Source organism: Phocoena sinus, chromosome 1, assembly GCF_008692025.1.
Source record: "Phocoena sinus isolate mPhoSin1 chromosome 1, mPhoSin1.pri, whole genome shotgun sequence".
NCBI classification, from domain to species: Eukaryota; Metazoa; Chordata; class Mammalia; order Artiodactyla; family Phocoenidae; genus Phocoena; species Phocoena sinus.
In genome coordinates this window covers 116,848,480-116,873,167 of record NC_045763.1, presented here as the reverse complement: position 1 = coordinate 116,873,167, position 24,688 = coordinate 116,848,480, and the positions used below count along the sequence as shown (strand labels likewise).

The 24,688-nt window shown below is 39.0% G+C and overlaps 2 protein-coding genes across 2 annotated transcripts in view; one reads left to right on the top strand and one right to left on the bottom strand.

Annotated features, from left to right (window-relative positions):
• Positions 1–24,688, bottom strand: part of LOC116760030 (putative olfactory receptor 10J6) — a 140,671-nt gene that overhangs the window by 46,287 nt on the left and 69,696 nt on the right. The window contains 1 exon segment of the mRNA XM_032644222.1: positions 12,724–12,729. Within this exon segment, the coding sequence (XP_032500113.1) occupies positions 12,724–12,729 (6 nt within the window).
• LOC116760033 (olfactory receptor 10J5-like) lies at positions 4,188–5,083 on the top strand. The gene is given in 2 exon segments (XM_032644234.1): positions 4,188–4,692; positions 4,695–5,083. Coding segments are annotated over 2 exon segments (894 nt in total).

Sequence of the window (24,688 nt, the reverse complement as noted above, 5' to 3'; positions counted from 1 at the left end):
GTGGGAAGCAGCTACGTAATGCAGGGAGATCAGCTCGGTGCTTTGTTACCACCTAGAGGGGTGGGATAGGGAGGGTGGGAGAGAGACGCAAGAGGGAGGAGGTATGGGGATATGTATATGTATAGCTGATTCACTTTGTTATACAGCAGAAACTAACACAATTGTAAAGCAATTATACTCCAATAAAGATGTTAAAAAAATAAGTAATGTACATGATTCGTTGTATCAATAAATTCTGTAATAGCGTTTTTCCTTATAAATGCAATTCTTATTGCATCTTCAAACTTTTTTTCTCCTTTTCTTTTATTTGGAATGTAATCTTCATGATTAAAACATTTGCTATGCTATCTTTTCATCGTATATTACTCCATTTCAGTGCTCTTATTTTCCCAAGAGGAGAATCTACAAATACATTTCTCTCTGTCTCTCTCATCTTTCATTGTCTCACACTGTTTTCTTCTTTGTTTTTGTTGACTTTTTACAAATTCTTGAGTAGCTTCTTCCTATCAGAGGGGTATACCAAGAATAATTTTAAGTGGTTCATGTTTTGACATTGGCAGTTTGACATTGGCAGTTTCCAGATCAGGTTCCAGATTTTCCAAGTCCTAGAAAATTCCCATGTTTCTTACATCACAATGAGACCTTAAGGAACTGTGGATCTAGCAGTGACAGATTTGCAGGCCTAGGATCTTATTTGTGGCCAAATGAGAATCTTTTAAAAAATCAACTTAGATGAGCTGTAATAGATTACATAATATTGTACTATACAATATTATACAGTATGATAAATACCATGCAGTGTAAATAACAACAAAATGTACCAATTTAAGTATACATTTTGGTGGATTTTGATAAATTTATGTACCTGTATAACTACCATCATGATCAAGAACACTTCCTTCATCCTTAAAAGTTCTCTAGTGTTCTGTTGCAGTCAATTCCCTAACAGTTCTGGCAGCTACTGTTTGTTTCCTTGCAGTATAGAATAAAATTATATTTTCTAGAGTGTCCTATAAATGGAATTACACTGTATGTGCTCTTTTGTATCTAACTTCTTTGATTCATTATAATGTTTTAGAAGATCTGTCATGTTGTTTGTATTAGTAATCTGTTCCTTTTATTGCTGAGCAGTATTTTGTTACACAGATACACCATAAATATTCGAGTTCTTTCCAGTTTCTGGCTTTTAGGAATAAAGCTGCTAGGAACATTCATGTACAGGTCTCTGTGTGGACACGTGTTTTAATTTCTTTTGTGTGAATACTTAGAAAAAATATTGAATCATGGGATAAGCATATATTTACCTTTCTAAAAATATGCCAAACAGTTTTACAGATTGGTTGTACCATTTTACATGGCCACCATCAATGTTTAAGAGTTCCAGTTCTTTCAGTTCCCTGACAATATTAGGTCTTGTTTTAAATTTTAGCCATTTGAGTGAGTGTATAGTGGTATCTCATGGTGTTATTTTACATTACTCTGGTGGCTAATGATGTTATGATGTTGAGTATCCTTTCATGCACTTATTGACCATTTGTATATCTTCTTATGTAAAATGTCTGTTTATTTTTCCAATTTCAAAAATACGTCTTAGTATTGAGTTGTAAGAATTCTTTACATATATCTAAACTTTTATTCAGAATATATATTGTGCATATTTTCTCCCAGTCTGTGGCTTTCCTTTTCATTTTTCTAACAATGTCTATTGAAGAATAGAAGCTTTATTTTGATGAAGTTCAATTTGTGATTTTGTCCTTTTATAGTTTATGCTTTTTATTTTGTATCTAGGAACTTTGCTCATTCCAAGGTCATGATTTTATCATATTTTTGTCTAGAATTTTTAGTTTTAACTTTTATATTTATGTCTTTGATTCATGTTGAGTTGTTATTTTGTGTATGGCATGAGGTAAAGTTTGAGGTTTACTTTTTTTCCATCTAGATATCCAGTTGTTCCAGCAACTGTTGAAAATACTATTATTGAGATACTTTAGAACTTTATCAAAAATCAATTGATCGTATATGTGTGGATTATTTTTGGACTGTGTTTTGTTTCATTGATCTGTATGTCTATCCTTACACCAATACCATGCTGCCTTGATTACTGTAGTCTTCAACTGCAGTAGTGTAAGTTCTTTAACTTTAAAAATTTTTTTGATATTGCTGTGGCATTCTTGGTTCTTTGCATTTCCATATACATTTTAGAATGGGCATATGTTTTATTATCCTGACTAGAGGATTTGGTATCCTAATCTTATGAGGGTCATTGTGAATCCAGAAAATGGAATAGACAGTAGACATTATTTAAGGAAGAATTCCATTGACTGTGATGATGAGGTAGATATGACTCCAAAATGCTGACCTTGATTGACTGGAATATGGGTGAGGTCATCGAGGAAGACAGAGAAGTTGAGATGGAGAGGCTTTTCCAAATCTAAGAGGGTAGATGTTTAGTTTTTGAAAAAATAAAATTTATTATGTCAGCAAGACCCACAAGTAGAGAAGTCCAGAAGAAGGTACATCATAGACTTGGAGAAAAGACTGTTGATGGAAATAGAGATTTGAGAGCAATTAATTTAGAAATTATAACTGAAAAAATTGAGGAGAGCGTGGAGAGAAAGTAGCAAGGGCCAAGGATTGACCAAAGAACAACATTTCCAACTACAATATAGGTGAAATGAGCAGCTTCATGGAAGAGAACTGAGTGCTGAGAAAAGAGAAAAAATAGTGTGGTGTCATGGAAACCAAGGTCAGAGAATATTTCCAGGAGGCAGGGTTTTCAGAAGTGTAAAATGAATCAGAAGGACGAGAGAAAGAGGAAAAAGCAAAGTCTGACAGTTTTAGCAGTGAAGACTTCTTTGACATTTGAGAGAACAGTTTTGTGGGAGGGACCGTGATGAAGCCAACTTTCAGGGAATTATGGGGGGTAGGAGAGGAAGTCTATTTCAGTAATTCTGAAAATGAAAGGAGGGAGAACAATGGAATGGTCACTGTAGAGAACCACAGGATCAGATGTATGCTGTCCACACAGGTTGTGTACTCTTGCTTTTCAACAGAGGGGACTAGTGCACTCTGTTTCTTGTAATTATATCAAATTCTGTGTTCACCAGATTTTTAAAAATAGATAGCTAGTGGGAACCTGCTGTATAGCACAGGGAGCTCAGCTCAGTGCTCTGTGGTGACCTAGATCGAAGGGGGGGAGGGAGGTCCAAGAGGGAGGGGATATAGGTATGCATATAGCTGATTCACTTCATTGTACAGCAGAAACTAACACAACATTGTAAAGCAGTTTTACTCCAATTAAAAAAAAATTGGTAGGCCAGTTCAGCTCCAAGTAGCTGGCAGACTCCTTTCTCCTCCTCTCTCAACTCTGGTACTTACATTCCCTTGTCCACACCTTGAATTGTCCTAATCCTTTCCTATCACAGTGGAAACTAAACAATGTTCTCCCAATTACCCAACTCTTTTCCTGACTTCGTTCTTAAAAGTACTACTGGGGTCAGCAAAAATGATTACTGTGGCGGGACTTGAGTGAACTCTTTCAGTAGAGTGATCACAACAGAAGTTGTTCTGTAGTTGTTCTTTGAGGGTGTGGTGACATATTTGGACCACATTCTCTCTCTGAAATGAGGTTTCTAGATTCAGAACTCAACTGAAATACTGTGTAAAAGTTCTTGGTGGCCCTGTCACCAGATCCAGGGACTGCTTAACACAGTTCGTCATCTTCAAGTCTACTTCCTTCTGCTATATCCCCCTCAAAACTCTCACTTTTATCATTTTCTTGACATGCACTTTATTAGTGAGCCCTTTGTTCCTAGAGTTTGTTTTAAGTGGTGGATATCATTACTGATAGGGACACAGAGCATGACTCTTTCCTGGCTGTTCTCTTCCCCTTCCTAACATCACTATGGTGTGTGTGTGGTGAGCATTTGCTTGGAAGTCTTCATGCACAGGGGAAGTTTGCTCCATCGTGATCATGTTCACATGTATAAGACCCAAAGAGACAAAAGTAGTTATCTTTCTTTCTGTGCCAGGGATATACGTGTGAGCTTGTTGGTCACAAGGGGGGAATTGGACTCACTTTCTCAGTTCAGCTGTCATTGTCCCTTGCTGTGAAGTCCAGTTGCTGATGGGTATTTTCCCCTCGATGACTGCTTCCTTTTATTGCTTTAGGGCACTGATATAGTGGAATGCAGAGAAAGAGCTTCACAGAAGTGGCAGAATTCATCTTCCTGGGTTTCTCTATCTTTGGAAAGCACCAGATAACCCTCTTTGTGGTTTTCCTTAGCATCTCCATTTTCACTCTGGCTGGGAACATCATCACTGTGACCGTCATTTGTGTTGATCGTCACCACCACATACCCATGTACTTCTTCCTGAGCATGCTGGCTAGTTCTGAGACCGTGTACACATTGGTCATCGTCCCACGAGTGCTTTCTGGTCTTATTTTTCATAACCAGCCTATCTCCTTGTAAGACTGTGCAACCCAGATGTTCTTTTCTGTCATCTTGGCCACTAATAATTGCTTCTTGATCACATCTATGGGCTATGACCGCTATGTGGTCACCTGCAAGCCCCTGAGGTACACAGTCCTCATGAACAAAGGAGTGTGTGCTAGGTTAGTCTGTGTGTCCTTTGGCACTGTTCTGGTTATGGCAGTTCTCCATATAATGGCCATGTTCCATTTGCCCTTCTGTGGCATTTAGTCATGAAACTTTTTAGCATTGATACCACTATCAATGAGATTATCAATTATGGTGTAAGTTCATATGTGATTTTTGTTCCTGTGGGCCTGTTTTTCCCCTCCTATATCCTCATTATCTCTTCCATCCTTAAGTTACCTTCAACCAAGGGCTGGAAGAAGACCTTTGCCACGTGTGCCTCTCACCTCACTGCAGTCATGGTCCACTATGGCTGTGCCTCAATTGCCTACCTCAAGCCCAAGTCAGAAAATGAAATAGAAAAAGATCTTCTCTCTGTGACCTACACCATCATCACTCCTCTGCTGAACCCTGTTGTTTACAGTCTGAGGAACAAGGAGGTCAAGGATGCCCTATGCAGAGCTGTGGGCAGAAACATTTCTTAACAGGTTGAATTGTTTTGTCAGGAGAACTTTGGTCCAGTGTAATGTGTGTCTACTCACAAACATGCCATGATTCACAAGTTCATCAAATACAATGTTTGTGGAGAATAATGTCAAAGAGTTGAAATGCTTTTCCTTCTCATGCTCTAAGGGCAAAGCAGAAAGCAAGGTTTTTGCTCTGTCAAATTTTGTTACCAGATACAAGAATCATTCCAAGCCAGATTAAGACTACTCGTTTCTGTGCCTGAGGAGTTCTGCTTGCAAACCTCTTTTGGCCCTCACTTTACCTGGCTGTTCTCAGACAGTCAAATCCTTGACCTAGTCTGGTAAGGAGAAGTGGAGAAAAGGCAGTTGGAACAGATGTGAAAGAGGTCTTAGGAAATGAAGCTGCAGAGACAGCCTGAGGATGGCTTTCATCCTCAGAAGTTAAATCATTTACCCCGTGACAGTCATTTCAGAAACGATTTTCTTAATTCTTGCTGATTGAAGAATGAACAGCCTCAGCAAAAAAGGTCATTTCTTTCATTATCCAGCCATGTTAGCTCCTTAGCTAGTATTCATTTCTGTGTGTCTCCCTTCCTTCTTTGCAATCAAGGTAAAAATTTCTGTTATTCCTAGAGGCTAAGCTGAGAGAGAATGTATTGGTGGCTGTTCTCTGTAACTGCACTTTTATCCAGATGTACTTGTTATAAACACACTTCTTTTTTCAACCTATGGAAGCCTTTCAGATTTAAAACTTCTATGTAGTAACTGCAGTGGCATTGAAGTAGTTGTCTTAGATACTGGCTATTCTGATTGCAGAGTCTAAGGCAAATGTCATTGAATTCCCTTCTATCAGCAACAGTGCAAACTTATCCTTCTCCCAATAAAATTTATATCAAAATAAGCATATTCATGCTATGTTATTTTATATCCTCAATGAGGAAGGTTGTGGGAAAATATATATATATATATATATATATATATATATATATATATATATATTTTTTTTTTTTTTTTCAGTACGCGGACCTCTCACTGTTGTGGCCTCTCCCGTTGCGGAGCACAGGCTCCGGACGCGCAGGCTCAGCGGCCATGGCTCACAGGCCCAGCCACTCCACGGCATGTGGGATCTTCCTGGACCGGGGCACGAACCCGTTTCCCCCACATCAGCAGGCGGACTCTCAACCACTACGCCACCAGGGAAGCCCGGGAATATATTTTTAATAGACTTTTCTTTTTGTAAATTTATTTAATTTATTTATTTTTGGCTGCATTGGGTCTTCGTTGTTGCGCGTGGGCTTCCTCTAGTTGGTGTGAACAGGGGCTACTCTTTGTTTCGGTGCATGGGCTTCTCATTGTGGTGGCTTCTCTTGTTGCGGAGCACAGGATCTAGAGCTCAGGCTTCAATAGCTGTAGCATGCAGGCTCAGTAGTTGTGGCTTGCAGGCTCTAGAGCGCAGGCTCAGTAGTTGTGGCGCGTGGGCTTAGTTGCTCAGCGGCATGTGGGATCTTCTTGGACCAGGGCTCGAAACTATGTCCCCTGCCTTGACAGGTGGATTCTTAACCATTGCACCACCAGGGAAGTCCATGTGGGAATATTTTTTGTGGATCTTACTACTAGTTTATCTCTGCTCTGAGACAGAGCTGGAAGATACCAAGTGACACTGATATGGCAACATGTCTTTTCACACACTTCCATTGTGATTCCATCCCCAGGGTAGTTCCTGTCCCTTACTTTCCAGTTTTATTTTTTTGTTCTGAACCACAGAAATAGTATTGCTGCATCTTCTAGGTGACCTGTAATTTACTCTCTGTTCCACAGATCCTGATGTGAGGAGGTCAACAGGGCTGGGGTTCTTTGTCCAGTGTCCCTCGTTGCAGGCTCTCACAGTTGGGTGACATCATAGCTGATGTCAGAGTCTCGTGATAAACATCGCTGGGTATCCCTCTAGGAGAGGTATCTCAACCTGAGGTTCATAGTGCCTTGAGGAGTAGTGTTTGGAAGGGCTTAGAGGGGTTTTGAACTTTATGGAATTATTTACTAGATTTTTTGCACAAGTATGAATGTGTCATTTCCATCATATTCTCAAAGAATTTTCTCTGGTATAAGTATTTCTTCCCTCAAATCCTAGCAGAAATATACCACAGAATCCAATTTTCTTCTTTTATAGATCATTTGCTTCCATAATTTCCTTAAACTCTCTTAGAGAAGCACTCTTTGACCCTGTCCACTTTTGCCTATGTGGGCACTGCTATTTTTCATTAAGTTGGGGAAATAGAAGGTGTGTGTGGTTCTCAGCTGGGAGGATGAGGGATAATGGGGGGTGGAGAGATATCAGAAGGCACATGTGGTCTTCTGTGTTGAAAGTTTTCTGGCCTTCTCCCATCCCGTCCCCTCCATTCCCTAAGTGTTTAAATATCATTCTTGCCCCTCCCCCTCACACCTCATGCATGAGTGAATTGCCCACTAATGTTAGTTGTTTTACACACTTTGCATGACTTTAGACTCACTGGAGGAAGCAGCTCCTACAGGAGAAGTGCAACAAATAGTACAAAAGTGGGTAGGCCTATGTGGTCTCATATCCTTCCAGTACAATGAATCAGGAACAGTGAATCGTTTTATTGCTCTCTCCTGTAATTATGCATGTTACTTAGATTGCTCGTTAATGTGGGGGCTATCTTCATTATCTTCTTTCTTTTTGTTATAATTCTCTAATGTCTCACTCTACCCATATTTCTTCATCTTGCTTCTCTTGTGCATTGCAAATACCTCTTTTCTTTTAGCACTTTTTTTTGTTTATCTCTTCTGTGCATCAGAAAAATAACCATAATGTCAGTTATTTATTCAGTCTATGTATATTTCTCAAGCACTGTGTGTTAAGCAGTTAACTAGCTGCGGGGTTACAGTAACGAGTAATGCAGGGACTCTGTTTCAAGTTATTCACAGTCTGATGGGGAAGACAGACAAAATAGCAAAGAATACCAAAACTTGCTATAGGCATACATACAGGATTGTTGTTTGGGGTCAGGAGTGTTGTGCAAAATAGAGAACTGGTCAAATCTATTTAGAAGGTCAGAAAATAATTCAGAGAAGTGATATTTAATTAACTTTTTGTGGCATTGGGTCAATTGAAGTCTGAGGGAGGGATGAGGGAGGACAGTCAAGGGAAAGAAAAGAGCCTGAGCAGAGACACACAAGCCTGAAAAAGCTAGATGTACTAGCAGGTGGGTATTATTCATCTCTGTATGCCCATTGCTGTATTGAATATTAGCTTGACAAATAATAGGTACTTAATAAACCTTTGGAAAGATGAATGTGTGAACAAATATTAAGTATAAGGTCTTGTCCAGGAATTTCCAGTTTTTTGTTTGGATAGACATATCATATCATATTCCCTCTGCCTGCCATATAGACTTCCCTCACCTAAAGTAAACTAACAGAAAATGACAAAATAGAGGTGACAACCTTGGGAGCATAGTTGAAATTACTTTTCCCCATTGCAGGATCGCCTATAAGCAGTTCTCACTTGTTCCATAAGCTCAGTTGACATTCATGCATTTTTGTTAATTAGTCACTTAAAACTGGGCTGGAGGGAAAAAAGCCTTCTTTGGAAGGAAACTGGATTCATACTAGGTTAGTATGTTTTAGCCATAACCAGAAAAATAACAGGCTCGAAACTGATTGCTTGATAGCTTGACATATAAAACCAAGAGTTAAGATAGTTTAATACTTAACCTTTTAGAAAAAAAAATGTGAAACAGACTATTACAGATCTTAAACATTCTGAAATAGGATTTTCACAGTGTTGACTTTGTAGCTTCTCTAGAGAAAAACCAGTTTCACCTGATATCCTTTCACACTCCCTACTTGCAATGCATGATGGATTAGAGAATATAGTTGCAGCCCTACCAACAGTAAGTAGAATAAAACATTTTCTTAATGAGTATAAATGTTTCCAGGAGGAGAGAGGAGGGAGGTAGGCAGGAGGGATAATATTAAGCCATATTAAGATAGGAAGTAAGTGACCCACAGGGCTTAATTTTTAAAAAGGCATATTTAAAACGTGCATGATCCCATATCAGTTTTGATGCTGCTGCTGAATGAAGTATGTACACATGTGTGGTAGTGTATGTGTTCATGCGTGTGTGTGTAAGTATGCACATATATTTTTGTGAGGGGAGAGATAACATTTGGGAGTTTTAGATGTGATGAATGCCATGGTCAAAGGTATTGATAATAATGCTTTATTTGAATTATTTTATAACTATCCCTAATATTTATGTAACTCTTTACAGTTCACAAAGGTCTTTCACATTTATGACCTCATTTTATACTAACAGCACTGTGTAAGATAAATATTACTACCTCATTTTCAGAGAAATACACTGGGGGTAGATTAAGGGACGTTCCTAAGGGCACATACACAATTAGAGATAGAAGTAGGACTAAAAATGGAGCCTCAGTTACAGATCTATTAATCCTAAATTCCATGCTCTTTCTGTTACTCCATCCATCTGTACAAACACACACACAATTTATTCTAATCAGGGAATTTACATGCTCAAACACACAATTTATTCTAATCAGGGAATAAGGTATGATGAATGAGTAAACTTTATGTTTTAGATCCTGGAGCTTCATTTCAGTCAGTATTGATAGACTGTTACTGAGATGTTCTGTTTTCATTCCTGCCTTTGTAAACAAAGTATATTGAACCTCATGCATATATTTCTTTAAATGTTTACCATAAGCATTTAAAATTACCTTGTATTGTGGTTCATTGATATTGTCGGTTGAAACTGAGCTTATGTTAAGAGTCTTTGAGTTAACAGAGTTAAATGACCCACATATTACAGTATTTTGTGAATTTTGTGTTAGCATTGTATGATTTCTGACTTTTTAAATGATTCATTTTGTTACGTCAACAAATATGACACGCATATCCACTCTGAGTATCAGGCACTGGGTTAGGCACTAGATGCAGAGATAAGACCTGAGCCTTGCTCTTGAGTAGCTCACAATCTGCTTGCAGCCAATTTCATTAGAGTGCGATTAGTGCTATACACAGAGTACCGTGTAACCCCAAGAAAGAGAATGACATGACTCAGTTGGTGACTTCATCCGTTCGTGTATTGGAAGATTCAGGTCAAGGTGAATGAACTTAGCAAGTCCAAACACTGTGCTGTAGGGAGACTTCCTGACATTGTGCCTACTCAAAGATGGCAAGTGCACCAAGATTAATGAATCCAAGTATTTCTATAATGTATCCTCCACAATGCCCAGTATACAATTAAATGCTCAACATTGGAATAAACAGAAAAATATGACCCATAATCAAGAGAAAGATAGTCTGTATAAGTTAACCTTAAGATGGCCCAAATTAGTAGTCAGGGACTTAAAAGCAGGTAGTATACATAGGTTCAAAGATTTACAGGAAACCATGCTCTTAATGAACAAACAGATGTGGAATCTCAGTTAAGAAATGAGAGCTGTAATAAGAAGGAAATAGAATTTATAGAACTGAAAATTGAAATATTTGAAATGAAATATTGACTAATCTTAACAGAAAATTGTAATTGGTAAAAGACAGGGTCAATTAACTTGAAGATCAAATTCAATAATTTCTATTGATCTAAGAACAGAAAAGAAATGAATGAAAAGTCTCAATGATTCATGCAACAATACAAGAATTCTAATGTCCATGTAATTGGAGTCTCAGAGAGTAGAATGTGTCACAAAAATATCTGGAGATTCATTGGCCAAATTAGTGAGAAATATAAACTAACAAATCCAAGAATCTCAGTGAATCCCAAACAGGATAAATAAAAATAATCAAATCTATGTACATCAGAGCTGAATCTTTAAAAATCAAAGATAAAGAAATCTTAAGGGTTTCCCTGGTGGCACAGTGGTTGGTAATCCACCTGCCAATGCAGGCGACACAGGTTTGAGCCCTGGTCTGGGAAGATCCCACGTGCCACGGAGCAACTAAGCCCGTGTGCCACAACTACTTAGCCTGCATTCTAGAGCCCATGAGCCACAACTACTGAGTCCATGTGCCACAACTATTGAAGCCTGTGTGCCTAGAGACCGTGCTCCACAACAAGAGAGGCCACCGCAATGAGAAGACTGTGCATCGCAACAAAGGGCAGCCCCCGCTCACTGCAACTAGAGAAAGCCCGCAGACAGCAACGAAGACGCAACACAGCCAAAAATAAATAAATAAATAAATTAATTAATTAAAAAAAAAAAGAAGTCCTGAAAGTCACCAGGTTAAAGTGGTAAATTACATGCAAGGGAACAATGATTTCACTGACTTCTAATTGAAAACAATAGAGACCAGAAAACAGTTGAGTGACGTTTTTAGTGTTAAGTCAGAATTCTATATCCAGTAAAAAATATCATTCAAAAATTACGTATATATGTGAAATAAAGATATTTTCAGGTAAGTGAAAATTGAGGCAATTATACACTACCAGAAATGCTAAAGGAACTTCTTAAGACTGAAGGGATATGACACCAGATGCAAGCTATAGATATATAAAGAGGAATGAAGATCACTATGGATATATAAAGAGGAATGAAGATATGTTAATATGTGAGTAAACAAAGGTATCTTATTTTTCTTTCAGTTGTTTTAAAGAATATATTATAATTTAAAGAAAATATTATGACGTAGTATTGTGAGGCTTATAACATATATAGATGTCATATACGTAACAACTATAGCATAAAGAAAGAGGTAAATATAACTATATTGTTATAAGATGCCTTTGTTTAACAAGAAGTGGTACAATTTTAACTAAGAAAGATTGTAATAAGTTAAGAATGCATACCCATAGAACAATAATGAAAAGAATAATGCAATGAGGTATACCTATGAAGGCAGTACAGAAATAAAATAGAATACTAAAAATATTTAAGTATTTTAATATTTAAGAAGTATATTAATATTTAAGAAGGAATAAAGGAACAGAGGAACAGCTAACAAATGAGACAAATAGAAAAAATAGTAAAAGAGTAGACTGAAATTCAATGGCATTGAGAACTGTATTCAACCTAGGTATATGGTTGACCCTTCAGTGATGTGGAGGTTAAGGGTGCTCACAACACACCCCTACTACCCCCATCCCAGCAGTCGAAAATCCACATATAACTTTACAGTTGACACTTTGTATCTGTGGTTCTGCATTTGTGAATTCAACCAACCTCAGATTGTAAACATAGTAATATATGTATTGAAAAAAACTCATCTATAAGTATACCTGTGCAGTTCAAACCTGTGTTCAAGAGTCACCTGTACTAAACATGTCAGTGAAAAGGCAGATGTTGTCAGAATGGATAAAAACAAGCAAGACTCAACTATACACTCTTTAAAAAAGAAATTTGACAAAAATACACAGATAAATTGAAAGAAAAAGTGTAGGGAAAGATATACCATGCAAACTCTAATTGTACTGAAGGGGTTATATCTTCTAGAACTTCTTTAGCAATTTCTGGTAGTGTAGAAATTATCCCAATTTTCACTTATCTTAAAATGCCTTTACTTTCACCTTCATTTTTCATTAATATCAAACAAAGTAGACTTCAAAGCAAGAAATATTATCATAAATAAAATGGGATATTTTATTAAAATAAAAGCTAATTCATCAGTAAGGCACGGCAATCTTAAATATACATGCTCCTAGTAATAGAGTTCTAAAATAAATAAAACAAAAACTAAGTTAAAGAGAGAAATAGATAAATTTACAATTCTGATTGGGGATTTCAATACTTGCTTAGCAATTGATTGAATGAGTAGACGGTAAATAAGCATATACAACAGCTGTTCCACGTTTTACCACGTTTGACCTTTTGATATTTATAGAATCTTCCAACCAACAACAGCAGAATACACTCTTTATTCAAGTGCACATGGAAGCAAGAGTGGACATATGAATCATAAGACTCAATATATTTATAAGGATTGGAATAATAAAAAGTATGCTCTGTGACCATAGTGGAATTCAATTCTAAATCAAACAAAAAAAATCTGGGAAAAACATTTAGAAATTAACACACAGCCTAAAAACTGATGGGTTAAAGAATAGATTATAAGGGAAATTGGAAAATATTTGGAATTGAATAGAAATTAAGATGAAAGATATTAAAACTTGTGAGATTCAGCTAAAGCAGTGCTTAGAAAATATGATTGCTTAGTGTAAAAAGAAGTGTTATCAGTCATGGTCCATTCAGGAGATAGAAATCACACAGCAATTTGAATAAAGAAAGTTTAATATAATGGATTAATTGTAACATGGGATTACTGTTGGTTCAGTGATGTGTGCGGTCACAAATGGCCAGGTGACCATCTCACCTTCTAATTAAATTTAATTATTTCTGTCCCATTCCCTGGTTAGAAATATTTTGCCCATGAGAACTAAGACCAGTGGAGCTAAGGATGCTGGGACAGGAAGAAAAATCCTGCAAGTGAGTTATTAGGTGAAATGGGAGTAAAAGGAGCCATTACCACTTCCACCCCTTAACTCCTGGACCCATGAATTCTGGCTATATAATTGTCCAATTCAGAACATACAGATTTAAAACAGAACACTATCATTTTAAGATATCTCAAAGTTGGTGGAGTAACTGAGTCATTAGTAAGTCATTCATCTTTCAAATACATCAGCTATTTCTGGATAATGGAATATGTGGTAAGACTAGTTAATTCCATAAGCATGAGTCCATTGCTGTACTTCCTGTATTGTGAAATGAATTCCTTTACCAGATGCAATGCTACAGGGAATGCCATGATGGTGGTTAAGGCATTCTGAGTGTCCACAGGCAGTAGGACTGGCAGAAAGCATTACAGGTAGGGAAAGCAAATCCGTTTTCAGAATTTGTGTCTATTCCAGCAAAGACAGATTTCTGCCCCTTCCATGATGAAAGAGGTCCATCATCATTAACCTGCCACCAGGCTGTTTCTTAACAAGAAATGATGTCATATTTAGGGGTTATTATTGGTTGCTGCCTTTGGCAGATTGGGTGCTCAACAATGATGTTATCCAGGTCAGCTTTGATAAGGGGAAGTCCATATTGTTGAGCCTAAGTATAGGTTTCATCTCTGCTAACATGGCCATTTTGTTCATGGGAGCCTTTGAACAAACATTGAGGTAGCTGGGGAGAAAGGCTGATTGACATCTATAGTGCATGTCATTTTGTCCATATGACCCCTATAAGCCATCATTTTGATTGATGAGCCATAGTGAGATTTTGGGTACCAAAATGTTAGCATAAATTTTGGGCCAGTGTCAAGTAATCCTTGAAAGGTCTTGGTATTTCCTATTACTTGGTGAAGTCACTCTAATATATGGCTATAAGTCCCTTTGGGGGAAGGTTTGGTGGAAGATTTACAGTGTGTGTTTGTATTAATGATGCAGGGTACTTCCTCAAGGAGACTTGGCCTCCCTTTCAGTAAAGGAACTCTTGATCTTTGAATTGACATAGGTTTGGAAACTGGTTGATAGACTGTGATGCTCCACTGTGTTGACTCAAGTCAGGTAATAGGCGTAGTGTTAGCTCTGGTCTCACACACAGTGGATCAGTTGGTTCAGGGACCTACCCGGTCATTATTTCCTCAGTTCTCTAATGTAAAATTAGAATAGACATGCTCAGTAACTGTTAGAATTCCTCACAGTGCCTCCCTGACATACAGGCCATGTGGTAGGAAGTGTTAAGTGGAAGCCCCTAGAATTTCCTCCCCCTCTCAAGATAGTAAATGAGAAGCAATATCACATTACTGTGGGAATTGTAGAGATGAATGGTACCATAAACGACTTGAAAAAGCAGGGGCGATAATAGCTATCACATCCTTATTTAATTCCTCCAGTTTGGCCTGTGAATAAGTCAGATGTGTATTGGAAAATGACTGTGGGCTATTGTAAACTTAATCAGATTGTGATGCCAGTTGCTGTTCCTGTCCCAGATGTAGTGTCGTTACTGGAGCAAATCCACATAGCATGTCACACTTGGTAAGTAGCTATTGACCTGGATAACTTTTTCTCCATACAAATTTTAAGTACAATCAGAAGCAGTTGCTTTTACCTGGCAGTGCCAGTAGTGTATTTTAAGTCTTGTTTTAGGGCTATGACAATTCTACTGCTCCCTGTCATAATATAGACCACAGAAATCTTGTCTGTCATGACATTTCATAGAATATTACATGTACTAGTGTATTGATGACATTGTGCAAATTGGATCTGTTGAACAGAAAGTAGCAATTACTTTGTTGCCTTCATAAGTATAAGAGGGTAAGTTATAATTCTATATCAGTCAAGGCCCAATTAGAAAAATGTCACTTGGTAATTTGAATAGGGAGTTTAATATAAAGAATTAGTAGGTATAACAAAGAACTGGAGCAATAAGATATTAGATAGTAATTAAGATAATTCTAAATAATACAAGAATAGCAGATACAAGGAACAGATACTATCCCTAGGGCTAAGATAGGGTATTGTGGGAAATAAATTTTCTCTAGATTTTTTTAGTGATCCTATAAAAACCTCAGTTTCCTGAGCCATGGAAATGCATACACTATCAGAGTAGAAGCTTTGCTTTCATTTCTCCTAGGAACATTTTACTCCTTACAATGAATATTAGGTCTGACACCATTTGTTTCTTTGATGGTGGAGCTAATTGCTTTCATACAATAAGCTTCTCTTATCTCCCCAAGAGCTACAAGGTTACATTTCTGGTAAGGCACCTAAGCTGTAGCATTATCTCTCTGCTTGTTTACATTTCAGAAGGGGTGGAACCTGGAGCCATGAAGAAATTTCTAGGTTGTAAAAGCCATAGACACTCTATTATCTTCTTCCTGGAAAGATGTATTTGCATAACAAAAGATTAGAGTAAGGATTCTTTGCATCCTGTCTCCAAGGAGACTCTCTCAGAAGGAGAGAGAGAAAAATAATCTCTTTCCTCTGTATAAATGGAAGACATTTATATTTCTCCATCTCTTGCATACAGAATGGTCCTGCCACTTGTGTAGAATACATTTTCCATCTGGTTCTTATCATATCACTTTGCAGGGTTGCAAATGCGGAGAGACTAATGATCCAATGTCATTCTGACTGTTGATTGTGTGGTGAGCATAATAAGAAATCTGCTGATTCAGAACCCTCATGTGTGCATTCAGGAAAATTTAATAAAGATGAATGTTTAAAAACTCAACAAACACCTGAGGAAGAGACAACCCTTCCTGCATAAGGATTAATGTCCAGACCTTATTGGAGAGGGCACAGCATCAACCCACTGTATGACAGAGACATTGCAATGTGCCATGCTGGGAGAACTTGGTGGAAATCCACACTTTGGAATGTGCCAGAAATCTGCCCTCTAGTGTACTGGGGAAAGCTATTCTGAAGGTAGTATCTTGCTGGAAATACTTTATTATGCAAAGAAGGATGCTGAGGAAAATTGCTTATTTTGGGGTGCTATTGATTGCCATGCACTGCAGAGCTGGATGTTGGAATATCTGCCCATGTTGCAGGAACTTGCTGCTGGTGAAGCCAAGTCATGCTGAAGAAAACTGCCAAATGGAGCATAATGGAAATGGAAAGTCCCTTCTTCCTGCAGTGTGTCTAATAGTGCTCTGAAATGACAAAGCTTAACATTGTACCAGTTGTCAAGGGCCCAGCTCAGTTTCTTTAGAGCAAGCAATGAAGGCAAATTTGAAGTTGAAGGGCAATAAATTGATAAGTGGCACACAAAGAAAAGTGTAACATCAATTATATATTGCTCCTTCCACTCAGGAAGCAGCAACTACTATGTTATTAGTCCTTTCACCATAAAAAAAAAAATAAAGTGGGAAAAACGTATGAATCAATTGTTTTCAGATTTTAGACAATAGGCAGTGAAAGACTGTGATTCTGGAGAGAATAAAAACACAAAAGTTAAGCTCCATGATTGCCCTGAGCTTTTGCTTAGAGGCTCTTTGCAAAACATGGCATAGAGTTTAAGCATGAGCTGAGGAGACAAATGTTGAAATTTAGAGATGGCAATGTGGCTGGAACTTGTGGAGCAGAGTAGCAGAGAAGAGGAAGCTGCACAAAATAAAACCTGCAGAACTATGCATAAGCATCTCTTGGTCTTTTGCAGAATACTAAGGTATGCGTATGTGGAGCCAGGCATTAGAAGGCTGGCATATAACTATTATGGGGAAATGTGAGCTAAACAGAGGTTCTAATGTTTACATTTGGCTGCGAGACATTGGTGTTTGACAAACTAGAGCAGAGAAGCTTAGCTGAACGTCCTGGGCCCTCAAGTGAGACCCTAGTAAGACCATACCTAAGGAATAGAGCCACTCTAACTCTAAAGTAAAGACTGAGTCCTGCCCTATCAAACAGAGAGTTCAATCAGGTCAAGCTCAACAGGATCCACAAGTAACCTATACACAACAGAACAATGTTCAATGCTAAAAAATGCAGCACACCACACATGAAATTCAAAATCTCCAGCATTCACTAAAAAACTACTAGGTAGGGCTTCCCTGGTGGTGCAGTGGTTGAGAGTCTGCCTGCCAATGCAGGGGACACGGGTTCATGCCCCGGTCCGGGAGGATCCCACATGCTGCGGAGTGGCTGGGCCCGTGAGCCATGGCCTCTGAGCCTGCGCATCCGGAGCCTGTGCTCTGCAATGGGAGAGGCCACAACAGTGAGAGGCCCGTATACCACAAAACAAAACAAAACAAACAAAAAAAACTATTAGGTATATGAAGAAGCAGAAAATGTCACTTATAGTCAGAAGAAAATCAGAAGAAAGAGATACATACATGAAAGAGGTGATGGAATTAGCAGGCAAGAATGTTAAAACATTTACAAATATTACATATATATTCAAGGATTAAAAGAAACCATGAATATAGTGAGAAGAATGAAAGATATAAAATAACAAATGTGCCTTCTAGACATAAAAGAGACACATTATCTGCAAAGAACATTTCACTGGATTAGATTAATAGCAGATTAGGAACTGTAGAAGAAAAGATAATTTAACTTGAAGAAAAAGCAATAGAAATTACCAAGAAAGGAAGACATAAATAAAAGTTCAGAAACACAGTTTCAGGAACCTGTGGAAAAAAATTCAAACAACCCAATATAAAACCAATTAGAATCCCAGAAAGAAAGAATAGAGAGTGAGGAGTGCAGTAAAAATATTTGGATAAATACCAGCAGTACTATTTTAAAATGATAAAAATTTATAAACCCACATAATAGTGAAGGTCAATAAAGTGCAAGTAAGAGAAACAGACACACACACACACACACACACAAAACACATACCAAGACACAGACAAATCACAGTGCTGAAACCAATGAAGAAGAGGAAAACATCTTAAAAGCAGCAAGAGAAAAAAATTATGTATAGAGGAATGTAGAAAAAAATCAGACTTCTTAAAAACAATGCAAGTCAGAAGACAATGGAACAATATCTTTAACAAGCTAAACAAAGAAGTCTACAAACTTAAAATTTCATATTCAGAGAAAATAGATGTTTTGAGTGTTCATGAAACAATCATCAAAGTAGCCCATTTTCTGGGCTTTAAAATAAGTCTTAATAAATATAAGTGGATTAAAATTATATAACATATCTTGCACGATCATGATTGAATTAAATTAGAAATAAATGAATATGGAAGGATCCACAAATTTTAAAAAATTAAACAACATACTTTTGAATATCTCATACGTCAAAGAAGAAATCACAGGGGTAATTGGGACATATCTTAAAGTGAATGAAAATGCAAGATATAAAAACTTGTGTGATAGAACTAAAGCAGTTCTTAGAGTTTTATAGTTTTGAATGCTTATATTGGTAAAGAAGAAAGGTCCAGATTCAATGATCAGAGCTTCCACTTTAAGAAGCTTAAAAGGGAAGAGGAAATTAAAACCAAACTGAAAAGAAGAAAATAAATAATAAAGATGAAAACCGAAATGAATTAAATAGAAAACAAAGTAAAAGAAACCAAAAGCTTTTAAAAAAATAAACAAATTTGATAAACTTCTAGTCAGACTAACCAAGAAAAAAAGTCACAATTAAAAAGGGTAGATGAAGGTCGGCGGGAAGATGGCGGAAGAGTAAGACGTGGAGATCGCCTTCCTCCTCACGGATACACCAGAAATACATCTACGCGTGGAACAACTCCTACAGAACACCTACTGAAGGCTGGCAGAAGACCTCAGAGCTCCCAAAAGGCAAGAAACTCCCCACGTACCTGGGTAGGGCAAAAGAAAAAAGAAAAAACAGAGACAAAAGAATAAGGACGGCACCTGCACCAGTGGGAGGGAGCTGTGAAGGAGGAAAAGTTTCCACACACTAGGAAGCCCCTCCGCGGGCGGAGACTGCGGGAGGCGGAGGGGGGAGCTTCGGGACCGCGGAGTGGTGCACAGCGACGGGTGTGGAGGGCAAAGCGGGGAGATTCCTGCACAGACGATCGGTGCCGACCGGCACTCACCAACCTGAGAGGCTTGTCTGCTCACCCGCCGGGGCGGGCGGGGCTGCGAGCTGAGGCTCGGGTTTCGGTTTTGGACGGAGCGCAGGGAGAGGACTGGAGTTGGCGGCTTGAGCATAGCCTGAAGGGGTTGGTGCGCCACGACTAGCCGGGAGGGAGTTCGGGGAAAAGCCTGCACCGGCCGAAGAGGCAAGAGACTTTTTCTTCCCTCTTTGTTTCCTGGTGCGCGAGGAGAGGGGTTTAAGAGCGCTGCTTAAAGGATCTCCAGAGACGGGCGCGAGCCGCGGCTAAAAGCACGAACCCCAGAGACGGGCGCGAGCCGCGGCTGAGGGCGCGAGCCCCCGAGACGGGCGCGAGCCGCGGCTGAAACCGCGGACCCCAGAGACGGGCGGGAGACGCTGGGGCTGCTGCTGCCGCCACCAGGGGGGCTGTGTGCGAGCACAGGTCGCTCTCCGCGCCTCTCTTCCGCGGAGCCTGTGCAGGCCGCCACTGCCAGGTTCCCGGGATCCAGGGACAACTTCCCCGGGAGTACGCACGGCGGGTCTCAGGCTGGTGCAGCGTCACGCCGGCCTCTGCCGCAGCGTCACGCCGCCTCTGCCGCCGCAGGCCCGCCCCGCACGCAGTGCCCCGCCTTCCCCCATCCCCCAACCCCCGGCCTGAGTGAGCCAGAGGCCCCGAATCAGCGGCTCCTTTAACCCCGTCCTGTCTGAGCAAAAAAACAGACGCCCTCCAGCGATCTGCGCGCAGGGGCAGGGCCGGGTACAAAGCTGAGCTCCTGTGAGCTGTGAGAGCAGGGAGGAGAGGGGGAGGTCACTCCCGGCAGCCGCGGAGGCGGCGGATTGAAGCTCCACAATCAACTTGATGTGCCCTGCATTGTGGAATACCTGAATAGACAGGGAGTGATCCCAAATTGAAGAAGGGGAATTTAGGAGCGAGATCTGTGATTTTTTTCCCTTTTCCTCTTTTTGTGAATGTGTGCGTGTATGCTTCTGTGTGAGATCTTGTCTGTATACTCTTGCTTCCACCATTTGTCCTAGGGCTCTATCCGTCCATCGTTTTTTTTTTTTTTTTTTTTTAAAAAAAAAAAATTTTTTTTTAATAATTAATTTTAATTGTAATAACTTTATTGAACTTTACCTTCGTTCTTTCTTTCTTTCTTTCCTTCCCTCCTTCCCTCCTTTAGACAGCGAATCACCCCAGGTTGAGGGGGTGGTCTCTGGGAGCAGGATTTATGATTTTTCCCCCTTTGCCTCTCTTTGTGAACGTGTATGTGTATTCTTCTGTGTAAGATTTTCTCTGTATAGCTTTGCTTCCAACAGGTGTCCTAGGGCTCTATCCGCCCATGGTTTTTTTTAAAAAAAATTTTTTTTTTCTCAATAATTAATTTTAATTGTAATAACTTTATTGTACTTTACCTTCGTTCTTTCTTTCTTTCTTTCCTTCCTTCCTTCCCTCCTTTAGACAACAAATCACCCCAAATTGAGGAGGTGGTCTCTGGGAGCAGGATTTATGATTTTTCCCCCTTTGCCTCTCTTTGTGAACATGTATGTGTATGCTTCTGTGTAAGATTTTCTCTGTATAGCTTTGCTTCCAACATTTGTCCTAGGGCTCTATCCGTCCATGGTTTTTTTTAAAAAAAAAATTTTTTTTTCTTAATAATTAATTTTAATTGTAATAACTTTATTGTACTTTACCTTCTTTCTTTCTTTCTTTCTTTCCTTCCTTCCTTCCCTCCTTTAGACAGCGAATCACCCCAGGTTGAGGAGGTGGTCTCTGGGAGCAGGATTTATGATTTTTCCCCCTTTGTCTCTCTTTGTGAACGTGTATGTGTATGCTTCTGTGTAAGATTTTCTCTGTATAGCTTTGCTTCCAACATTTGTCCTAGGGCTCTATCCGTCCATGGTTTTTTTTAAAAAAAAATTTTTTTTTCTTAATAATTAATTTTAATTGTAATAACATTATTGCACTTTACCTTCGTTCTTTCTTTCTTTCCTTCCTTCCTTCCCTCCTTTAGACAGCGAATCACCCCAGGTTGAGGAGGTGGTCTCTGGGAGCAGGATTTATGATTTTTCCCCCTTTGCCTCTCTTTGTGAACACGTATGTGTATGCTTCTGTGTAAGATTTTCTCTGTATAGCTTTGTTTCCAACATTTGTCCTAGGGTTCTATCTGTTCTTTTTTTTTTTCTTTCTAAATATTTTTTAGTACAATAACTATATTATACTTTATTTTATTTTTACTGTATCTTCTTTCTTTCTGTCTTTTTTCCTTCTTTCCCTCCTTCCTTCCTCCCTTCCTCCCTCCCTCCCTCCCTCCTTTCTTTCCTTCTTTGCTTCTTTCTTCCTTCCTTCCTTTCCTCCTTTCCTCCTTTCCTTCTTTCTTTCCTCAAACTTCTAATTCTCTCTATATTTTCTCCTTCTTATCCCTCCTTCCTTCCTTCCTTCCCCCCCCCTTTCTTTCCTTCTTTGCTTCTTTCTTCCTTCCTTCCTTTCCTCCTTTCCTTCTTTCTTTCCTCATACTTCTACTAATTCTCTCTACATTTTCTTCTTCTTTCCCTCCTACCTTCCTTCCTTCCTCCCTCCCTCCCTCCTTTCTTTCCTTCTTTGCTTCTTTCTTCCTTCCTTCCTTTCCTCCTTTCCCTCTTTCTTTCCTCATACTTCTACTAATTCTCTCTACATTTTCTCCTTCTTTCCCTCCTACCTTCCTTCCTTCCTCCCTCCCTCCCTCCTTTCTTTCCTTCTTTGCTTCTTTCTTCCTTCCTTCCTTTCCTCCTTTCCTTCTTTCTTTCCTCATACTTCTAATAATTCTCTCTACTTTTCCTCCCTTTTATTCTGAGCCGTGTGGATGAAAGGCTCTTGGTGCTCCAGCCCAGGAGGCAGGGCTCTGCCTCTGAGGTAGGAGAGCCAACTTCAGGACACTGATCAACAAGAGACCTCCCAGCTCCACATAATATTAAACGGTGGAAATCTCCCAGAGACCTCCATCTTAACACCAGCACCCAGCTTCACTCAACGACCAGCAAGCCACAGTGCTGGACAACCTATGCCAAACAACTAGCAAAACAGGAACACAACCCCACCCATTAGCAGAGAGGCTGCCTAAAATCATAACAAGGCCACAGACACCCCAAAACACACCACCAGACGTGAACCTGCCCACCAGAGAGACAAGATCCAGCCTCATCCAGCACAACCCAGGCACTAGTCCCCTCCACCAGGAAGCCTACACAACCCGCTGAAACAACCTTAGCCACTGGAGACAGACATCAAAAACAACGGGAACTACGAACGTGCAGCCTGCAAAAAGGAGACCCCAAACACAGTAAGATAAGCAAAATGAGAAGACAGAAAAACACACAGCAGATGAAGGAGCAAGATAAAAACCCACCAGACCTAACAAATGAAGAGGAAATAGGCAGTCTACCTGAAAAAGAATTCAGAATAATGATAGTAAGGATGATCCGAAATCTTGGAAGTAGAATGGACAAAATGCAAGAAACAGTTAACAAGGACCTACAAGAACTAAAGATGAAACAAGCAACGATGAACAACGCAATAAATGAAATTAAAAGTACTCTAGATAGGATCAATAGCAGAATAACTGAGGCAGAAGAACGGATAAGTGACCTGGAAGATAAAGTAGTAGAAATAACTACTGCAGAGCAGAATAAAGAAAAAAGAATAAAAGAACTGAGGACAGTCTCAGAGAGCTCTGGGACAACATTAAACGCACCAACATTCGAATTATAGGGGTTCCAGAAGAAGAAGAAAAAAAGAAAGGGACTGAGAAAATATTTGAAGAGATTATAGTTGAAAACTTCCCTAATATGGGAAAGGAAATAGTTAATCAAGTCCAGGAAGCACAGAGAGTCCCATACAGGATAAATACAAGGAGAAATATGCCAAGACACATACTAATCAAACTATCAAAAATTATATACAAAGAAAGCATATTAAAAGCAGCAAGGGAAAAACAACAAATAACACACAAGGGAATCCCCATAAGGTTAACAGCTGATCTCTCAGCAGAAACCCTACAAGCCAGAAGGGAGTGGCAGGACATACTGAAAGTGATGAAGGAGAAAAACCTGCAACCAAGACTACTCTACCCAGCAAGGATCTCATTCAGATTTGATGGAGAAATTAAAACCTTTACAGACAAGCAAAAGCTGAGAGAGTTCAGCACCACCAAACCAGCTTTACAACAAATGCTAAAGGAACTTCTCTAGATAAGAAATGCAAAAGAAGGAAATGACCTATAATAACGAACCCAAAACAATATAGAAAATGGGAATAGGAACATACATATCGATAATTACCTTAAATGTAAATGGACTAAATGCTCCCACCAAAAGACACAGATTGGCTGAATGGATACAAAAACAAGACCCTTATATATGCTGTCTACAAGAGACCCACCTCAGACCTAGAGACACATACAGACTGAAAGTAAGGGGATGGAAAAAGATATTCCATGCAAATGGAAACCAAAAGAAAGCTGGAGTAGCAATTCTCATATCAGACAAAATAGACTTTAAAATAAGGACTATTAAAAGGGATAAAGAAGGACACTACATAATGATCAAGGGATCGATCCAAGAAGAAGATATAACAATTGTAAATATTTATGCACCCAACATAGGAGCACCTCAATACGTAAGGCAAATACTAACAGCCATAAAAGGGGAAATTGACAGTAACACATTCATAGTAGGGGACTTTAACACCCCACTTTCACCCATGGACAGATCATCCAAAATGAAAATAAATAAGGAAACACAAGCTTTAAATGATACATTAAACAAGATGGACTTAATTGATATTTATAGGACACTCCATCCAAAAACAACAGAATACACATTTTTCTCAAGTGCTCATGGAACATTCTCCAGGATAGATCATATCTTGGGTCACAAATCAAGCCTTGGTAAATTTAAGAAAATTGAAATTGTATCAAGTATCTTTTCTGACCACAACGCCATGAGACTAGATATCAATTACAGGAAAAGATCTGTAAAATATACAAACACATGGAGGCTAAACAATACACTACTTAATAATGAAGTGATCACTGAAGAAATCAAAGAGGAAATAAAAAAATACCTAGAAACAAATGACAATGGAGACACAACGACCCAAAA